The following is a 22343-nucleotide window of genomic DNA, read 5'->3' as shown; positions in this document are numbered from 1 at the left end:
CTGAAGAGTAGAAAAGGTAATTATTTACTTATTCATTACAATTTGTTTTTATTTTAAATTTAAAAATATGTAATTTTTAATCATATACATTTGTAAAAAAAAAATTATTAATAATATTTTAAGAGTACAGAGATATTAAATAATTCTAGTTTATCTTTTAAATTTTTAAATAAATAAATTAATGACACCTGTGAAGTCTGTCAGTTCATATTAATTCTGTAACATTTAATAATTGTTTTCAGTATTCATTATCTGGATTTCTTAAGAAATTAAAGTCTATCCCCTTAAAATTTATATTTAATATAGAAATCACTCTATTAAAAATCATAATTACAAATTGTTTTACAGCTTGCACTCTTACTCACTACTCTAATACAAATTCTATTTATTAAATTTAGTAATTTTATATTCTATTATTAATATAAAAAATATTTCTTTTGTTTTTTCATTTTATCTTTCTAGTTAATACTTTACAAATTTACATGTTTATAAATGTTTTTAATTAACAAATATCACTAATTTTTAATACTGCTAAAAGATGTAATTAAAATAACAAAAATTCTGAAATATCTTTATATATATATATATATATACCCTTAATGTGGACTGGACCCACTTAACCACATTTTATTAATGAAAAATGTTTCAACGACGTCAGTCAATGTAGTAATTGAATATTGGATTAAAATTTTTTTATGTATATAAATATATATTTGTATATGGTAATAATTATAAAGTAGGAACATAATTTGCGTAGTTGGGGAGAGGAGGAGGAAACGGCGTCGTTCGGAGAAGAGGAGGAGGAAACGACGTTATTTGTAGAAGAGGGAGTGGACGGCTGGGATGAGGTGAGATGGACGGGCAAGATGAGGGGTAGGTGGGATATAAATAGGAGAAGAAAAAAGAAAAAAAAAAGAAAAACAGAAAAGAGGAGTGGGGGGAAGATAAGGTTCGAGAGAGAAGAGGAAAAACCGAGAGGAGGAGAAAGTTCGAGAGAGGGAGAGGAGCCGGAGCGGGAGGAAGGAGAAGAGAGGGAGCAAGAGAAGGAAGACAGTGACGGTGCGAGCCATAGGAGTGCAGAAAGAAAGATAGAGATAGGAGATACGGTAAATCTTAAGTTTCAAGTGTATGTTTAGGATGAATGTGGAATTATGACCGTAAATTTGGGAAATATAGGCATCGATTAGGAAATGGAGGAGAAAACTGTGATACATGGAATAGGCAAGTGGAAATAGACGGGAAGTGTGAAAATGAAAGGTGAGGGGAGGTATATGGTGGAGGCCGCGGGAGGAGAGAGAAGGAGGAGTTCAGTGAGTGAGTGAATTCCGTGAGAGAGAGGAACTCTGTGATTAAAAATGTGTAAGGGAGGTTGTAGGGAGATGATGTGAATAGGTATGATTGACGATGGGCAGAAGCGCACGAAATGAGGTAAGTGAAGGGAGGTGAGAAAGGTGTGGAGAGAGGGGCGGTTAGGGACATAATAGGCATAGGAGAGTAGTAGAGGGGGAGCTAGCAGTGGAGGATAGGAAAGGTAGGGTGCTGTGAGAGTTGATACATCTACTAGGAAAGGATGAGAAGCCGAGGCCATTTGGGGAGGAGTGAAGGCAGGGATAGAGAGTGTGTTGAGTGCTAACAGAGAAGGTAGGCATGGGGGGTGAAGTGTGTATATTTTGAAAATTAGGAAGTATGAAAGGGAGGCCTGTAGCGGGTGTGTGTAAGGGATTAGAATAGAGGTGTATTGGTGTGGATGTGTTGTGTGCGGGTGTGAGTTGCATGTGCATATAGGTTGGTATAGCTGCTGTAAATTTAGGAATTTGATAAATGAACATTAGGTGTAGGGGTGTACTGGTGTATGAGTGCTAAGTGTGAGTGTATGTTGTATGGGGAGACGTGTGTAGGTCATGTACACATGTTGAAAGTATAAGAGAGCCTCAGGACAATATTATGGTGTAGGAACGGTTTTGAAGGGTATACCAGTAAGGGAAAAAATCAAGTATGTGAGTCTACTGCACAATCTGAGTAAGAACGGGATGAGATTATCTTTGAGGTAGTTGCGCTGGAGGGATGCCGATATTGGTTGTCGCTATCTAGAAAGAGTAAGTTGATTGCCAATAGTAGTGATAGTTGGGGGTCTCCAGCGGGTAAAGCGTTGGGTCGCTGATATTGGTGACGGAAAAAGATAGTATTGGTGTGTGTGTGTGGCCTGTTATGGGTCGAGAGATAGAAGGTTCATTGATGGTCCCCGATACTGGTGATGGATGCGAATATTTGTACAATTGAGTAGCCTAGCCCGGGTCGAGGGGGTGATATCGGAGGACGGTCACATCTAGCATGAGTGACACTTAAAATACCAGGGGATATGTATTAATCTTGTGTAGTTAAATGGTAGTAAGAAAGTGTGACTTAGGCTACGGAAAGGGAAAACATATGAAAATGGGGTTTAAAATTGGTTTGCATATGATATTTGTAATTTAATTTTTACTGTACTGAGTTATATGTGTTCACTTTTTATTATTCATAGATGAAGTAGGGATGGAGTCGGGATCGGAGTTGTTGGTTTCTGAGCCTAGCGTATAGAGCAACAGTGCAAGGATTTCTACTAGTAGAATTAAGTGTGTAAAAAGTTAGTAGTAGTGTAGGTTGTGTGTCTGCTGGGGATGTATAAGGTTGTATTTCACTGTAATGTTACATTTATGGTTGAAGGTTTATATTTGACATTGAGCAATAGATTGTGGTAGTTTCTTTTCTATGTGTGCGACTGATTTTGAGTGAGTTTTTTAATATTTGGCCATTGAGCTGTTTGAGACTACGCTGTTAAAAAAAAAAACAAGATGTTATAGTTGGTATCAGAGCAAACTAAGAATAATACTAACGGGTGTCATTATTCTCCAAGTAGATAAAGGGAAGTGACGAAGAAGGGATGGGGTCGATCCGGTCGGGAATCTGCTCCGGGGGCGCAAGGCTCACCGGAAGTCCCATAACGAGCACCGATGTTTCACAAAGTGCCCCTCACTACATTTCAAGGGCCGCCCTCGTACCACACTGTGCCCCCCCTCCCCCGCCGCATACAGCCAAGACCCGCTGTTAGTCCATCGGCAACCCATTCGGGACAGTCCAGCGTCCAGCAGGAGAACTTTAACCGGCTATGCAGAGTAGTTGAAAGCCTAGCGACTATGATCCGAGATAGAGAATTACGGTCAGAGACAGTGTCGGTGCCACAACAGAGAATTCATCTAGGTGTAGTGGATACAAGCAACATTAAGAGATACCGAAGGCTAAACCCTCCTGCCTTCAATAGGGGTTCTGACCCATTGGTGTCAGAAGATTGGATAAAAGAGATAGAAAAATTATTTGAAGTGATAACCATGACCACTGAACAGAAGGTACAACTAGCTACATTCATGTTAAGAGGATCCGCCGAGCGATTGTTTGTGATTGAATATGCTGAAAGATACATAGATTTGGCCGGTTTATGCCCGAAGTTATGATGAATGAGGCAAAGAAGGCTAGAAGGTTCGAGAAAGGGTTGCAGTCGGATTTGTACCACCAAGTGGCTATGTTTGCATTACCTATATATCAAATGGTATTGGAAAAGATACAGTTAGTAGAGACATTGTATAAAGAACATTCTGAGAATAATAAAGGGTCTTCCAGTTATAGACGACCACCACAATCATCCGGCCATACAGAGAAGAGGCAGAGAATGGCACAAGATGTAGCCCCAAGTCATTAGATGCCTCTAAGTAACACGAGTTGTACGCGGTGCGGTAAGAACCATGGAGATCGGCTGTGTATGGGTGGCGGTCGGGGCTGCTATCGGTGCGGGAGCACTTAACACTTCGTGCGGGATTGCCCTTTGCCGAGAGAGCCTGGTAGGCTGATGGTTCAGGGACGGGTGGTTGCCATAACAGTTCCGAAGGCAGCTGCTACTTCAGAAGTAATATAAGGTATACTTTACATTTTGAATATTTCTGCTAGAGTATTAATTGACTCTAGTGCCACACATTCATTTATATTGCCTATGTTCGCATCTAGAATAGGGGTAGAGCCTCGGGTATTGGATCAAGCATTAGTAATATCTACGCCAATTAATGGTGCTTTATGTACTGATGTAATGTTTAATTCATGTAGAATAGAAATAGTGGGGAGAAGATTAAAGGTAGATTTAATTTTACTAGACATTAAAGACTTTGATGTAATATTGAAAATGGATTGGCTTGCTGCACAACATGCTCATGTAGACTGTTTTCGCAAAAGAGTGGTGTTTAAGATCCCTAACGAAGAATCTTTTACTGCATGGGAAAAATTAATGAATAAATAAGTTTTGCGTTAAGATAATGTATTGAAAAGAATATATGCATGAGTTATAACTTTATCTATGTCTTTGATAGGGAACGAGAGTAAGAAACTTACACTACAGGAGATACTGGTGGTGAGAGATTTTTCGGACGTGTTTCCAGACGATCTTCTAGAACTGCCACCCAATAGAGATGTCGAGTTCTCCATAGAGCTCCAGCCCGGCACGCAACCAATCTCCAAGGTTCCATACAAGATGGCAAGGTCAGAACTATTGGAGTTAAATAGGCAGTTACAAGAGTTACTGGATAAAAAATTTATCCGGCCGAGTGTGTCACCGTGGGGGCCCCCAGTATTGTTTGTTAAGAAAAAGGATGAGACTATGAGGATGTGTATTGATTATAAAGATATAAATCAAGTGACAATAAAGAATAAGTACTTGTTACCAAGGATAGACAACTTGTTTGATCAACTGCAAGGGGCACATGTATTTTCAAAAATAGATCTGCGTTCAGGGTATCACCAGCTTCGGATTAGAGCGGAAGACATTGCTAAGACGGCGTTTTGTACAAGGTAAGGACATTATGAATTTCTAGTGATGCCTTTTGGGTTAATAAACGCACTTGCAGTATTCATGGATTTGATGAATCGAGTGTTCAGACCCCTTCTGGATCGTTATGTGATTGTCTTCATAGATGATATATTGATTTATTCAAGAGATTCTGTGGAACATGCGAAACATCTAACAACAGTGCTAGGGATGCTTCAGAAAGCCAAGCTGTATGCAAAGCTCAGTAAATATGAGTTCTGGCTGGATCAAATAGCATTCTTGGGTCATATTGTATCGAAAGATGGGGTATCAGTGGACCAAGCGAAAGTAGAAGCAGTGGTAAAGTGGGAAAGACCAAAGATTATAATAGAGATCAGGAGTTTTTTGGGGTTGGCGGGGTATTACCGCCGGTTTGTTCAAGGATTCTCAAGTATTGCGGAACCTCTTACCAGGTTGACTAAAAAGAACGTGACGTTTGAATGGGATGAGAGGTGTGAGAGTAGTTTTCAAAAATTGAAACGTAGACTACCACCCCGATATTGGCCATTATGTCGGGAGAGGGTGATTATGCAGTGTATAGTGACGCATCTCATGTTGGATTGGGTTGTGTGTTAATGCAACAGGGGAAGGTTATAGCATATAGGTCCCAACAATTAAGGGCACATGAAAAGAAATATCCAACCCATAACTTGGAACTGGCTGCAGTAGTCTATGCCTTAAAGCTGTGGCGACATTATTTATATGAGAAAACTTTTGAAATTTATACAGATCATAAGAGTTTATAATATCTGTTCACACAGTAGGAGTTGAATATGCGACAAAGGAGATGGATGGACTTGTTGAAAGATTTCGACTGCAGAATCAGGTATCACCCCAGACGGGGAAATGTGGTGGCAGATGTCCTCAGTCGTAAGAGTACCGGGGTGCTGGCTCATTTGATGGTGTCTGAGTGGTGTTTACGGGAAGCCATGCAACAACTACATATTCAAGAAGGGGATAATGAAAATTATGTGGCTAGTTTAAGGGCACAACCTACCTTGGTTCAGAAAATCAGAGAGGGACATATGATGGACACCAAATTGTAGATGATTCGGAAGGGGGTAGAACAGGGGACAGTGAGAGATTTTGGGGTGAAAGGTGATGGAGTACTCAGATTTCGAACCAGAATGTGTATTCCCAGTGATCGTGCGATACAAGAAGAAATACTTAGTGAAGCACATAACACCAAATTTGCCATACACCAGGGAAGTACTAAGATGTACAAGAACTTACATAAACATTTCTGGTGGAGGGGCATGAAGAGAGATGTGGCTGAGTATATGTTAAGGTGCTTGATATGCCAGCAAGTGAAAGCAGAACATCAGAGGCCTAGGGGTTTGTTACAGCCTTTACCCATACCCAAGTGGAAGTGGAAACATGTCTCCATAGATTTTGTGATCGGGTTGCCAAAGAAACGCAAGAAGCATGATAATATTTGGGTGGTAGTTGATCGTCTAACTAAATCTTCTCATTTTTTAGCAATGAAGGTGACTGATTCAGTGGAGCAGTTAGCTAGACTGTATGTCAAGGAAGTGGTAAGGTTACACGACATACCCGTATCGATTGTTTTCGATCGGGATTCTCGATTCATATCTAGGTTTTGGAAAAGTTTACAACAGGCTTTGGGTACCAAGTTGAGTTTCACTACAGCTTTTCACCCACAAACAGATGGGCAGATGAAGAGGATGATACAGGTATTGGAGGATATGTTGCGAGCATGTGTCATCGACATAAGGGAAGATTGGGAGGATATGCTGCCCTTAATAGGGTTTACTTATAATGATAGTTATCATACTAGTATCGGGATGACTGAAACTCTGTATGGTGGCCCTATAGATCTCCGGTATATTGGGATGAAGTGGGAGAGAGACAGTTATTGGGACTGGAATTGGTGAAGAAAACTACGGTTAAGGTGTCGGTGATACGATAGAATTTATAAGCTGCCCAAAGTAGACAAAAGGGATACACAAACAATCGTAGGAGAGATTTGAGCTTCGAAGTAAGGGATCATGTGTTCTTGAAAGTATACCCAATGAAGGGTTTATTGAGGTTTGGGAAGAAAGGGAAGTTAAGTCTACTCTCCATAGGGCCGTTTGAAATTCTTAAGAAGGTGGGTGTGGTGGTGTACAGGATAGCGCTTCCTCCTCGGTATAGTGAGATTCATAATATATTCCACATATCCCTGCTACGGAAATATCACCCGGATCCGAACCATATTATAAGGTATGAATCGCTGCCATTGGAGAAGGACTTGTCTTATGAAGAGGAACCAATCCGGGTTCTCGAGCGACAAGGAAGAAAGTTGAGAAATAGAATAATACCTCTGGTGAAGACACAATGGAGGCATCACGCGGATGAGGAAGCAACGTGGGAACAGGAGGATGAGATGAGAAGAAATTATTCGAAACTTTTTGAGGTAATGTAACAAAATTTAAAGGACCAAATATTTTTTAGGGGGATGTATGTAGTAATTAATATTGGATTAAATTTTTTTATGTATATATATATGTATATGGTAATAATTATAAAGTAAGAACATAATTTGCGTAGTTGGGAGAGGAGGAGGAAACGATGTCGTTTGGAGAAGATGAGGATGAAACGGCGTCGTTTGGAGAAGAGGATGAGGAAACGACGTCGTTTGGAGAAGAGGGAGTGGACGGCTGGGATGAGGTGAGATGGACGGGCAGGATGAGGGGTAGGTGGGATATAAATAGGAGAAGAAAAAAGAAAAAAAGGAAAACAGAAAAAAAGAGTCGGGGGAAGATAAGGTTCGAGAGAGAAGAGGAAAAATCGAGTGGAGGAGAAAGTTCGAGAGAGGGAGAGGAGTCGAAGAGGGTAGGAATGAGAAGAGAGGGAGAAGGAGAAGGAAGACAGTGATGGTGCGAGCCACGGGACTGCAGAAAGAAAGATGGAGATGGGAGGTACGGTAAATCTTAAGTTTTAAGTGTATGTTTAGGATAAATGTGGAATTGTGACAGTAGATTTGGGAAATATAGGCATCGATTAGAAAATTGAGGAGAAAATTGTGATACATGGATAGGCAGGTAGAAATAGACGGGAAGTGTGAAAATGAAAGGTGGGGGGAGGTATATGGTGGAGGGTGCCGGAGGAAAGAGAATGAGGAGTTCGACGAGTGAGTGAGTTCCGTGAGAGAGAGGAACTCTGTGATTAAAAATGTATAAGGGAGGTTGTAGGGAGATGAAGTGAATATGTGTGATTGACGACGGGCAGAAGCGCACAAAATGAGGTAAGTGAAGGGAGGTGAGAAAGGTGAGGAGAGAGGGGCGGTTAGAGACAGAATAGGCCTATGAGAGTAGTAGAGGGGGAGCTGGCAGTGGAGGATAGGTAGGGTGTTGTGAGAGTTGATACATCTAGTAGGAAAGGATGGGAAGCCGAGGCTATTTGGGGAGGAGTGAAGGCAGGGATAGAGAGTGTGTTGAGTGCTAACAGATAAGGTAGGCATGGGGGGTGGAGTGTGTGTATTCTGGAAATTAAGGAGTGGGAAAGGGAGGCTTGTAGTGGGTGTGTGTGAGGGATTGGAATAGAGGTGTATTGGTGTGGATGTGTTGTGTGCGGGTGTGAGTTGCATGTGCATATAGGTTGGTATAGCTGCTGTAAATTTAGGAATTTGATAAATGAGCATTAGGTGTTGGGGTGTACTGGTGTATGAGTGCTAAGTGTGAGTGTATGTCGTATTGGGAGACGTGTGTAGGTCCTGTACACATGTTAAAAGTATAGGAGAGCCTCAAGACAATGTTGTGGTGTAGGAACGGTTTTGAAGATATACCAGTAAGGGAAAAAATCAAGTATGTGAGTCTACTGGGCAATTTGAGTAAGAACGGGATGAGATTGTCTTTGAGGTGGTTCCGCTGGGAGGACGCCGATATTGGTTGTCACTATCTAGAAAGAGTAAGTTGATCGCCAATAGTGGTGATAGTTGAGGGTCTCCGACGGGTAAGGCGTTGGGTCGCCGATATTGGTGACGAGAAAAAATATTATTGGTGTGTGTATGTGGCCTGTTAGGGGTCGAGAGATAAAAAGTTCATTGATGGTCGCCGATATTTATGACAGATGTGAATATTTGTACGGTTGAGTGGCGTAGCCCGGGTCGAGGGGGTGATGTCGGAGGACGGTCACATCTAGCATGAGTGACACTTAAAATACTGGAGGATAGGTATTAATCTTGTGTAGTTAAATGGTAGTAAGAAAGTGTGACTTAGGCTACGAAAAAGGGAAACATATAAAAATGGGATTTTAAATTGGTTTGCATATGATATTTGTAATTTAATTTTTACTGTATTGAACTATATGTGTTCACGCTTTATTATTCACGGATGAAGTAGGGATGGAGTCGGGATCGGAGTTGCTAGAATCTGAGTCTAGTGTATAGAGCAACAGTGCAAGGATTTCTACTAGTAGAATTGAATGTGTAAAAAGTTAGTAGTAATGTAGGTTATGTGTCTGCTGGGGATGTATTAGGTTGTATTTCACTGTAATGTTATATTTATGGTTGAAGGTTTATATTTGACATTGAGCAATAGATTGTGATAGTTTTTTTTCTATGTGTGCGACTGATTTGGAATGAATTTTTTAATATTTGGCCATTGAACTATTTGAGACTATGCTGTTAAAAAAAAAAAAAGATGTTACACTCAATATCTTTATATATATATATATAGTTATATAGCATGCGAATAGGCTTAATCCATTATTAGACTAATTATTCCTCGTCAATATCTTCTCAATAAAATATTTTCAGGTCTAAAAATCAATGAGGGATCAGGTTTATAATTGATATAATGGTTAATAATATATATACATATATGTATACGTTATTTCAGGCCTCATTACTAATTATTTGTACAATCTTATGCATAGGGTAATCAAATAGATTAATTATTATAAATTTTTTGAAAGTCATTAATTAATAAGGTATTAATGTTAATAATAACACCACATAGATAATATTTAAATTAGGACATACATATAAACACATACCAACTCAAATTAATTACTTCTTGTGGAAGAAAGAATTTATTACCTACTAATCTTAACAGTATTAATTAAATGAATATATTTAGAAAGAGGATTATCACATAAAATTCTTAATTATTATTGTTATTATTAATTTATAGTAATTTCCCTTTATTTAAAAATTCAATTCAAGATTTATGTCCAGGGGAGATATGTATTTATTGTTATCTGCATCTACTCAATTTATTGTTATATGTATTTATATTATGTTATGTACTTTATTTTCTCAGCTGTTATTATTATTTTTATTTGATAAAAATTAATAATTTAAAAATATATTAACACTTATTAAAACTTAAATGTACAAGTCATCAAGAGGGATTAATTAATTAAAAAAATATAAATTATTAATAAAAATTTAGATATATGACAACTATATACTAATAATAACATAACATATTAATAGAAATATATGAAATGCAAAAATAACAACTCTATGGATACTATTATAATTATCTCTAATATTAATTTTTTAGGTAATAAAATTTAATATTAATATTATGTATAATTAAAAATATTTGTTTTCATAATATATACGATAATTGTTAAAATGAAAATAATTTATTTTTTAAAATAATAGAAGAAAATTGCCTCATATTATTTTTAAAATTATAATTTATAAATAAAATAAAAATAAATTGTCAAAGCATTTGATTACATTTATTTTTTAATCACAATCAAGTTAATCACATGAATTAATTGAGTAGTATTTTTATAATTTACTTATCGGTAATTATAAAATAAAATCATATAATAATTTTAGTAGTATTTTTTTGTTTATCTAATTTGTTCATATAATTCTACCAACATATTAGTAAAATAATTTTTCAATTTCACTGAAAGAAATGTTATAAATCGGTCACTTTTAAATTAAAATACACATATTTTTAATGAAATTTAAACTCATAATCTTTAAATAAAATATAAATATCTTAATTATTAAAATATTATATTATTAATAAATAAAATATACATTTATTTTTAAGAATATCTAAACTATGATATTTTTAGTTAACAACACATAGGAGCCATTTTAAAATGCTTCCTTCACAGGAAAGCAAAAAAGATAGGATTTCATCATTTGCCCAGAATTCTGCAAGAAATGAAATCTTTTTCACTCTCTCAAGAAATGAGAACTTTTCTCAGGAACAAAACTGATATGCATATCAAGAAGTCATGCATATGCCTGCAATAACTAAGGGAGATTGCCAGCATAAACTATATAATCTATACACTTTCATTCAGGCTATATGTATATTTACATATATATAATTCATAGATATTCCCTTACTACACTCTTCCAACACAAATACATCGATCAAGACACTAACACTAATAATTCCTTCTCTTTCCTACATATATCAATCATTTCTTGGTGCAGAACCCGCTTGAGGTTGAATATTATCACACTGTTTAAACATTTTCTTGATTGCTTCCTCCTTCTCATCAATGAAATCAAAAAAGTTATATATGACCTGAGAACAGTGCATACTTGTCGTGTTTGAAGATGAAGAAGAAACTTCCATCTGCCTTTTCTTGTATCGGACATATTGGCGAACCGCTCTCAGTAAAAACACTAAAAATGCAAGGAGAGTAAAGGCACCACACCACAGGTATAGCCCCCAAAAGCTGCTCATGTGCAGTTGGTTAGGCTCTGAGTTCCTCCTCCTATCTCCAGGGCAACCCATCTTACAGAACCATTTCTTGTGGATTTCTTGAAGCTTTCCACTCTCCGAGAGTTTCAGTATTGCTGTAGACATGTCAACAGCAAGTGGAGAGCCTTTTTGGAAAGCCTGCAATGTTGAATTCATCAGAAATTGCTAGGAAAAGATGTTACAGAAGAAAAATGCACATGTGCTATTATGTGAAATCATATGCATTAACTTTCTAAGTTTCCTTGTAGATGAAGCTACTTACGAATCCCCATCCACTCCTTGTAAATGGTTGTCCAATAATTCCAAAATCAGTTCTTTTCGATAAAAACAACTCCACGTATGTAAGCTCATCAATAATAGCAGCCACCCCACCATTATTTGGACCTTGTCGAAGAGCTCTTTCATACTCTTCTGGGGAGCCAAGAGCAACCAGTCTTGAGCGTTTAATGTAAAGAGAGTCTGACAGATAGCCATAAGCAAATGATCCCACTTGATATCCAATGGGCCAATCATTTGCAATCAAGCTGTCTATTCCAGTGATGGGTGAGGATAGTTGTTGAACTGTGAGAATCGAAGTCAAGCTGGCTGTATAGCTCGAGGTTATCACCATTAATAGGAAAAGCCATACAACCATTACCAACCGTCCAAGTGGGCTGACAGTATCTTCTTCTGCAAAAAATTTGACAAATCATCAACTTTAGACTAATTGGATCATAAAATTATGATACTTCAGACCATAAATTAAGCGCAATTAGAACAATAACTAAAGTCTTGGGATCTTCAGCCCTTAAAATGATTTCCTTTTTCCATGCTCTTAGTCTAATCTATCTTGCTTTGAAACACAGCTTCTTGAAAATGATCAAGATTTCTACTAAGCTGATTGAGCCAGTACAAAGACATGCTAAATCGCTTCACTTCCATTATTTTCAGTTCGAGATGCTTTATTCAGAATTAAACAACTTCAGCAGAATTAGACCAAGTAGAGTACTTGAAGATTTCAAGGGCAGATATGCAAGTCTTCCACAAATATTATATATGCTAGGATGGAAGAAGGTACATTACTTACTGTGTTGATTGTTAGATTCACCAGAGCATTTAATTTTTTCTTTGAATATGTACAGTGTTAGGTAACAAATATAGGATCAGTCTCTAGTTGATTATACGCATTTCCAAACAATTCTCTGTTAATAACATATACAGATGCATACAGTTTTTTCTTTGAGAGGAAAGATTTGTGTATATGCTCGTGTACATATGCATTATTAAAGAAAGAGTAAGCTAAAACTATAAAAGCTGTAAAGAATTCCTTACGATTTGTCTTAAAAAGTGTCGAGAAGCTAAACCTGCAATGCAGAGAAATGGGTCGAGGTTAGAGGCGTCTTAAGCATGCAATGACATCAGATGCAGCTGTAACATCCGGGTCTAGAAATTAGACCCGAGATAATCATATTATGATAGTAATAATTTAGAAAAATTTTAATTTTAATTTTTAATTAATATTTGAAGAAACATATATATTTTGAGTATATTTAAAAATAATTTTAAAAAATTATGAATAAATTAAAATAAAAAAATATATATTTGAAAAGAAATATGAAAAATTGAGGCAAAAGTGAAAATAATGAAAATTTGGCCACGTGGACTGTCACTTCGGCAGCGCGGCCAGTCGCCATGCGTCGCATGGCAGACACGCAAACATGCGTCCACGCGGGCGATCCGCATGCCAACGGATCCAACGGCCTAGATCTCCTCCCGCACGCACGGACAACCCAAATCCGTTTCTTCTTCAAGTGCGATCGAATGACCAGATTTAATCTGATCGTGCGACCCATATTAGTTTCCCAAATAAGAGCGATCCGATAGTTAGGAGTGGGCCACGTGTTCTTGCACGGACGGCCCAGATCGACGTGGAGAGAGTATTTAAACATCACTTCCCAGAAAATCCTAACTCTGGCCGCACCTGACCCCGCTGGAGAAGAAGATGAAGGTGGCCGGAAGAAAAGCCGACCACCGTCGCTGCCACAATGGAGCCACCGCCGACACTGGAAATGTGAGTTTTTCCTCCTTTCGCTTCAGAATTCGATTCTAAGTATCCCCACACCCATATCGACACCGAAAAAGCCAAAAGGGAAGCCAGAAATCGAGAGCGGAGCTCGGTCAAGCCGCTGCAACCGTAGCCCAAAATCGCTCCGGTGAGCCCGATCTCGCTTCCCGTTTCCTTCCATTTTCCATTTATTGAATCTCTAACCCTTTTCTGGTGCAGGACGACCGAAGAAAATCCCCGACCGTGAGAGAGGAATGGCGGAGCCGCCGCACTGGAAAACTACCCCGCCGGTAATGCTTTGGTTTTTTTCCTTTTCCAGCCAACAGAGGCTACATGACCTCGTCTTTTACAGGTTTTTGCACAAAATCGGCCGAAACCAGCAAGACCGAGAGGAGAAACCGCCATGCCGAAACCCTAAACCGGCCAGAAAATTTCAAAACCCTTATTTTGATTTTTTTGAGTATTTCGGGAAGTGTAGTGGAAAAGGCGATATTTCAAATATCGATCCGAGGTAAAAATCCCTCACCATTTTCTCCCGTTACAGTTAGTTAAAACTTGATAAATAATGACGATGTAAATTATAAATATTAGAAATTCCTAATTAATTAAATACAGATTACCAGTGGAGCCGGTAACTGATCAGTACGAAATTACTTATTTTATCTATACCGTTCATTTATTGCGAGATTGTTATTGTTTACTTACCGCATACACTTTAATTTATAGGTTTATTTGCTTTCTCGTTTATTGACTTACTTAACCGTTTATCCATATCTGTTGATTAGTTTGAAATAAATGTCCTAATCACGTTTTTCTTAATTGTTAAAGTATCAATCACTACTGCCTGTTTAATTGTCGCTCTATCGTTCTGCAAATATGGAATGAGATGGTTGTGTGTACTTGGTGGTGATTGATGATGTGAATATGTATGTAAAAAGCTTATAGAGTATCATGGGAGATGGTGTACGGACCCGGTACATAGGGCGAACTCTACCGTGAACACTGCCTCAGTCGAACAGAACTGAGAAATCCTATACCGAAAAGGGTTGGGGAGTATTTGTTCACCCTTATACCGGACGGGGTATTGAGACAGTGGTATGTTTAGCACCCATTACCGAATGGGATATGAGGACGGTCGGTTAATTAATAAATTGGATATTGGATCCATGTGTAGGGGGAACCCCTATGGACCACAGAGATAGCAATAAGTAAGTAAAAATGTAAAGTTTGAAATGTGTAATGAATTATTATCTTGATTATTACTTTCACAAATCGAATTTGAGAACTTAAAAGGTAAATATGAAACTTAAATTTTTAAATTAAATGAATTTACCTAAAAAAGAAAATGACTCCATTATTTTGTGATTTTTACCAACATTTGGTTTTTCGTATCGGTTGATAAATGTTGACATTCTTACTGGGTTAGTGCACTTTATTTCCCTTATTTAACTATTTCAAATCAGAAAGATCAAAATTCAGATTCAGATCCTGAACAGAAAGAAAGTTAGCAACTAAAGGTTATCTTCCGCGTCCCATCAGAGTTTCCCTGTGGAGATTTACCCTATAGGATTTTACTTATATTTCTATTTATGTTATTTTAATCTCTTTTAAAGGATATTCCCGTAATCTTATTAGGCATTCTAATTTACTTTACAATGAATGTAAATCCTAAATTCTCAACTGCCTCCGCTTATATTTCATTAATTCAATAAATTTCATTTCATAAAATTTTGGGCTTTTGCAGTTCTTATCAAAATCGCGTTCCTCATAACTATTCTTTACACAAAAGATTAGAATCATTTAATATAACCCAACTCTCAACCTTCATTGTGAAATGCAGGTACAAAGACATGAGGAGATAAAAACCTCCACTAAACAAGAGCAGCCCGGGATGGATTGCTTCAAGAGGATGTCGATCAACTCTTCAAGATGCTGAATAGACTCATCTCTGCCCAGCAGGCCAGAGAAGAGATGAGGGAGCTGTCTGACCCTCTACCATTGCCATAATATGAGTCACCCCTACAACAAGAGGATCCAGTGCCACCTTAGTACAATTCTGCTCCTCCACTGTATCATCCGACACTACCACAGTACAATTCGGAGCAACCACCATACAACCAGGTGCCACTATAGGGTCACTCGGTCCCTCCCTAATATAATCCAATTCCTCTTCAACAGGACCCAACTCCACCCGAAATGGACTCAAACTATATTGAGAGATATAAAAGACTTAACCCGTCTACTTTTACAGAGGCATCCACTTTTAAAGAAACTGAGTATTGGTTAGCAGAGACAAAAAAGACTTTCACAACTCTTGGAGTGATTCCCGAATAGAAGATCATATTTGCCACTTACATGCTCGTAGGTGAGGCAAGACGTTAGTGGCAACTGAAGCAGACCACCATACCCATTTTGGTCACCTGCGAACAGTTCCTAGCAATTTTCAATGCAAAGTACCTCCCATAACACTTTTGGCATTTGAAGGAGATAGAGTTTGCACACCTGATCCAGGGTGATATGACAGTGTCTGAACATGCTCGAAAATTTGTGGAATTGAGCCGATACTCTCCTGAGAGTATGATGGACGAAGGTAGAAAGACGAGCACGTTTGAGTGGCACCTCCGTCATGAGATTAGACAGCAACTGTATGTATTCGAGCTCAGCATCTACTCAGCAGTTTTGGCCAAGACACAGCTGATAAAAGGAACTTCCACATCTTTCCTCCAGCAGTGGGCAATTCCAAGCTCCCGATTCCACATCAATGGTCAGTGCCTACTGCATCGATTCAGCAGAACAAGAGATCTAGGTCCGTAACTCAATCTCCTCCTTAGGCCCCGACAACAGAACGCAGCAGGACTTGCCAGTACCATAGTAAGGACCATGGGGATTAACCTTATTATTGCCTCAACAACACCTGTCGCAATGTAGAAGTGTCTAGCATTACATGAGAGATTGCTCGCGAAATCATAATTAGGTCAGACCTCTAATTCAGGGCGAGTCTATACCCTCACCTAGTAGAATGCTGAAGTCAACCCGTACATGATACAAGATACGTATACTATTTACAACCACTTTGTATATGTTGTAATTGATACCGGTGCTTCACGTTCTTTTGTTTAACATACTTTTATAAAAAATTTAAATGTGTTACCTGAAAGTTTTGATTTTGTGATGTTTGTATCTATACTTGGAAATGAGACACTATTAGGAAATGTCATATACAAAACTTGTATCATAAAAATAGTATGTAGGAAATTGAGTGTAGATCTGATAACACTAGACATGAGAGATTTTTATGTAATTTTAGGGATGAACTAGTTAGCGGCGTATCACGCCACCGTAAATTGTTTTCATAAAAAATTTGTATTCAACCTTTCTAACGAAGAGTACTTTACAAATTACTAAAAGTTTTAGATATATTCACTCATGATAACTGCATTGTTTATCATATGCTTTAACTCAGTTACTCTTTTCTACGTTAAGTAAGCCTAAGAAAGAAATTTGCATTCAAGAGATTCCTATGGTCTGAGATTTTTCGAACGTATTCCCTGATGAACTACCAAGACTGCCGGTGCCTAGAGAAATTGAATTTATCATAAATTTTTAGTATGGCACCCAGCCCATTTCGGTTGTCCCTTACCGAATAAGTTGTGTCGAGATGGAAGAACTGAGAAAACAGATCAAGAAATTGCAGGATAATGGGTTCATCTGACACAGTATATCTCATTGGGATGGTGGAGTCACGTTCGCAAAGAAAGGTGATGGGTTCTTGAGGTTGTATATTAACTACAGGGAATTAAATAGAGTCACAATTAAAAACAAGTACTCCCACCCCAGGATTGATGATCTTTTCGATCAGTTGCAGGGTGCTCAGGTTTTCTCTAAAATTGACTTAAAAATCCCTAATTAATTAAATATAGGTCACTAGTGGAACCGGTAACTGGTCAGTACGAAATTACTTATTTTAGATATATTGTTCATTTAGTACGAGATTGTTATTGTTTGCTTACCGCATGCACTTTAATTCATAGATTTATTTGTCTTCTCGTTTATTGATTTACTTAACAGTTTATTCTCATCTATTGATTAGTTTGAAATAAATGTCCTAATCACATTTTTCTTAGTTGTTAAAGTATTAATCATTACTGCATGTTTAACTGTCGCTCTTTTGTTCTGCAAATATGGAATGAAATGGTTGTGTGTACTTGGTGGCTGATTAATGATGTGAACATATATGTAAAAGACTTATCGGGTATCATGGGAAAAGATGTACAGACTTGGCACATAGGGCGAACCCTACTGTAAACACTATATCAGTCGAACGGGACTGAGAAGTCCTATAGCGAAAGGGGTTGGGAAGTATTTGTTCACTATCATACCGGACGAAGTATTGAGATGGTGGTACGTTTGACACCCATTACCGGACAGAGTATGAGGACGGTCGATTAATTAATAAATTAGATATTGGGTCTATGTGTAGGGAGAACCCTTATGGACCCCCAGAGATACCGTTAAATAGGTAAAAAGGTAAAATTTGATTATTATTACTCCTTGAAATGTGTAATGAATTGTTATCTTTATTATTGTCTTCACAAGTCAAATTTGAGAACTTAAAAGATGAGTATAAAACTTACGTTCTGAAATTAAATGAATTTACCTATAAAGGAAAATAACTTCATTGGTTGTTTTGTGATTTTTACCAACCTTTAGTTTTCCGTATCGATTGATAAGTGTTGACATTTTTACTGAGATAATATAGTTCATTCCCTTTATTTAACCATTTCATATCAGAAAGACCAAAATCTAGATTCTAAACAGTAAGAAAGTTAGCGACTAAAGGTTGTCTTCCACGTTCCATCAGAGTTACCTTGGGAGATTAACCCTATAAGATTTTAGTTACATTTCTATTTGTATTATTTTAATCTCATTTAAAGGACATTCTCATAACCCTATTGGGTATCCTAATTTACTGTGCAAAAAATGTAAACTCTAAATTCTTAATTGCTTCCACTTATATTTCATTAATTCAATAAATTTCATTTCATAAAATTTTGAGCTTTTACAGCAACAATCATGTTTATAGAAATGAAATGAATTTCTTTATGGATGAAAGGTAAATTTGATAGAAAAATTGAATTGGCATGACTTAATTATAGATGTGACTTACAGACACATTGTGACAAGTTGCTTCCTAGGAGGACCACGAAAATCATCATTGACTCGATGCTCAAGAATCCATATAACAACCCCAATCATCACAAAAGAAACTGCAGTGACAAACCACAGTTCTGGGGTGAATGGCTTGAGAAAAACCCAAGCACTAGATTTTGAATTTTTGATAGGAGCAATTATGACGAGACCAGTTGTAGTGTAAGGCTGAGAAAAATCCACAAGTCGTGTTCGATTTTTCACAATTGCAATGTCTCCTACAGCCGCATCAAATACCTGAGAACAACTCACAATCAATAAGGTTCTACTTGCTAATGCAAATACAGGTTCATCCAGTTTTTTCAGATTATCAAGCACATACCATCTTGACTATGCAAATTAAAAAGGGCATGAGGAAAGGGACATATGAACCGCATGGTTATATGAATCTTAATTTAAAAAAAGAATCAAGGGTAAGCCTTAGCCTGGTCAGGACTTCAGTGTCCATTTTCTGTTTATAGGTAAGCTCTGTCCTAAAAGAAATGGTTTAAATTAACAATTTCGTTTTTTGAACAATTATAATGACCATTATAGTTTACTTACCCCATTGTAGACCATGTTCACAAGCTCATTGTAGCTGGGATTGAAATGGCCATCTCCAAAAAGCTCGAAAGAGTATGGAACATCGTATGGGACATGTTTTTGTGCTTCCATGAACACATCAATACAGTATCCTACGATTTCATGGCTGCTTTTATTTTCTGTAACAAAATCAACAAAACTAACTCTGTAGGGCACTCCAATTTTCAGCGGCTTTTCATTATTTGCAACCACCCAACCACGTGGCTTCTCTGTCTCTCCACCAGGCCAGATTACTGTCTGCAGCCTCTGATCTAGCAGGGAAAAGCTATACTTCTTCCTTCTGAGAGTTTCAGGAGGTGAAACAGAGAGCCCAAAATCCTTAGACCAATAACCTACTGTACGAACTCTCATCTGATCAATATTAAGAATATCATAACCAGCATTCACAATGTTTCTCTCACTGGCATCAAAGTGGACTTGACCAGCTAAACCAGTGAAGTTTGCTTGCAAAATTTCCTTGCGTAGAAAGGCTCCACCCTCGAAAACCTTGAGCTTCCCTATCTGCATCTTAGAGGCCTTCATATCAATTAACTTATGATTGAAAGAAAAAGTGACATTGTTCTGATCATTTATAAACTTATCAAGACCGTAAGCAACTGCCCAAACGGTATCATAAGCACGAAGTCCATAGACGTTCAATGGAGAATCTATCGACCCTTTTTTATGCATATTTCTCCAGCGAAACAAAAGCTCCTTCTTACGACTAGAATCTGGAATATGTTGACGAAGCCCAAGTACACCTTGGATAGAGTTCAGCAATACTTGATCCTTTGCTGAAAAAGACTCTAAGGTAACAGAAAGCCAATCTGTTGCAAACCACACATGATTGCTAGTCATCATTCCAAGTTTTTGGGCAACTTTGAAGATTCTCAACCTGGGATCAGGACTTAGATGAACAACATAAACACGAGTATTACGCAATTTGGATGAATTCAGTGCCACCGTGATGTTATTTTCATCAAAACCAACAGGTAATGGCAATTTACATGAAATTTTTGCTGATTTCTTGTCAAGTTCGTCATCCAAAGCAGCTATTCCGTTCCTCCCATAATCGTCATCGACATAGATAGCAATGACCTCTTTCCAACCATAGAAGTCAGTCAAATTGGCAATGGCAGCCATTTGGGAGGAATCACTTGGTGTGGTTCGGAGGAAGTAGGGGAATTGGAGGGAAGACAAAGTTGGATCAGTAGCAGCGAAGGATACAAGGGGCACTCGAAGGCCATTAGCAACTTCACCAATCATATGAGCAATTGAAGAGGATGATGGACCAATTATAGCAACAACCTCTTCCGCAATCACTTGAAAAACTGGATCAATTGAAACAATAAATTTTGGATTCAATACGTAAGTAGGAGTTAACCAATGCTCTAAATTGCCATATATCTAATAAAGACAGCAAAAGCAAGTCATCAAGAATACCACTTAAAAGACGAAAGAAACCTTGATGATCTAAAACTTCATTCAAAGTTAAACAAGCTTATCAATTGTTTTGAAAAACACCAATACAGATGTAAAAGTTGCAGATTAGCGACAGAAAAACTGTCAATGAAAAAAATTCTCAGAACTGCGATGCAAAAATATATAAAGGTGGACACTTTCCCCTTCATAGATGATATATATAAGTTTAAGTGTAAACCAAAAATAAAAAATAAAAAATAAAAAGAAAGAACTAAAAGCAAATTCCTACAAATAAAACAGAGACATGGGTGATCTAAACCATAACTTTTACATCATTCACGCCAATAGTAGCTATTTCTGCCACCAATCTTGCAATCGTTAATATTAAATATCAAACCAAAGAAAATTAAAAGCTATTATTACGAATTTTTTTAAAGAGAAAAACATACATGAAACAAGTGGTACCTGAAATGGAGTCTAAGAAGACACTACAATTATTATCCCGTATAATCAACTTCAGTTCAGTCCCATTGAGGATTCTTGGATCGGCATTGACATCAGATACGGCAGCTTCAATTGCTGGCTTCGCAGCTTTTCCAATAACCGAATCAAAGGCAAAAATTGCACCAATCTTAACAACGTGAGGTCTTTGGCAACTCACACAACTCGCCAGAAAAACCCATACAACCATTACATAAAAGGGTGCAAGAGACACCCTTGTAAGCTTCATAATTAGAAGAACATCAATCACCAACCCAGCAACCCAAGAAATTAATCTTCAAACTTTACTGGGCACTACGAAAAGTGGAGTTTAAACGGGTAAAGATCACATTTTGACGGATACCCACATGGATTTTGAACTGGGAAGAGACCAGGTAAAGAGTTTCAACAATGGTGGGTGCTTCGTGTTGCCTAATCAGTAGAGTACACGAGTGAGACAAGATATTAATTGCAAAGCCTGACAAATGATAAGCAGCCAAAAGCCACAGGTATCTTCAAAGCTACAAAATTAGCAATTTACGACCAGAAGACAAGAAAATCAAAACAGACAAAATGTAATAAAGGGTGGAAATGGATTTGGCGAGGAAGATGATAAGAAATTCAGAGAGAAGTCATGCGTTGAATTGGGAGTCTTCAAGTTCCCACTTGTGAAAATCGTGCTTCACTGCATACATATTAAATATATTGGAAGAGAAAGAGAGTCAAAGAGAAAGGATAAGATGAAGCTTTCATGGCATGTAATGTTTCATGTATATAACGAAATGAAGAATCGCATACGGCACAGTAAATACTGAAAAGTGTCCTGTTTGGACTTTGGAGGGAGGAGGAAGAAGGCGGCATCATATTCGTCTACTACGACGTGACTCCAGGAGCGTGGTTTGCACGTACGGAATCTTGGGGAGCGATCCAATGGCCAAGGTGAGGCCATGGATGGACGAACTAGATCCTGCCCGCTTCGATTAGTGACCGTTAATTTTCAGGCTTCCCGATTAGTGTTTTCAGTTTATATAAATATTAAAATCTGAACTACTTA

General features: G+C 37.7%; 1 protein-coding gene across 1 annotated transcript; it reads right to left on the bottom strand.

Moving 5' to 3' along the window:
- Positions 1-11124: 11124 nt before the first annotated feature.
- Positions 11125-22268, bottom strand: GLR5 (glutamate receptor 5). Its single transcript, XM_088215950.1, has 6 exons — positions 21275-22268; positions 19370-20718; positions 18786-19063; positions 12886-12917; positions 11837-12243; positions 11125-11712 (listed from the first exon to the last, which is right to left on the bottom strand). The coding sequence occupies exons 1-6, from the start codon at positions 21537-21539 to the stop codon at positions 11281-11283; spliced, it is 2763 nt and encodes a 920-aa protein (XP_088072076.1). The 5' UTR covers positions 21540-22268; the 3' UTR covers positions 11125-11280.
- Between the last annotated feature and the right edge of the window lie 75 nt (positions 22269-22343).

The sequence above is a fragment of the Carica papaya genome, chromosome 3 (genome assembly GCF_054855325.1).
Source record: "Carica papaya isolate Zhongbai chromosome 3, ASM5485532v1, whole genome shotgun sequence".
Classification (NCBI taxonomy): domain Eukaryota; kingdom Viridiplantae; phylum Streptophyta; class Magnoliopsida; order Brassicales; family Caricaceae; genus Carica; species Carica papaya.
This window is presented reverse-complemented; position numbering and strand designations above follow the sequence as displayed.

What these genes read in the sequence shown, in the direction of transcription:
- GLR5 (XM_088215950.1), bottom strand. Translation starts at nt 21,539, where the DNA reads ATGAAGCTTACAAGGGTGTCTCTTGCACCCTTTTATGTAATGGTTGTA. An exon ending in GACACTTTTTAAGACAAATC is followed by an intron (nt 12,244 to 12,885) that starts GTAAGGAATTCT and finishes AATTTTTTGCAG; the next exon opens with AAGAAGATACTGTCAGCCCA. An exon ending in CAAGGAGTGGATGGGGATTC is followed by an intron (nt 11,713 to 11,836) that starts GTAAGTAGCTTC and finishes TCAACATTGCAG; the next exon opens with GCTTTCCAAAAAGGCTCTCC.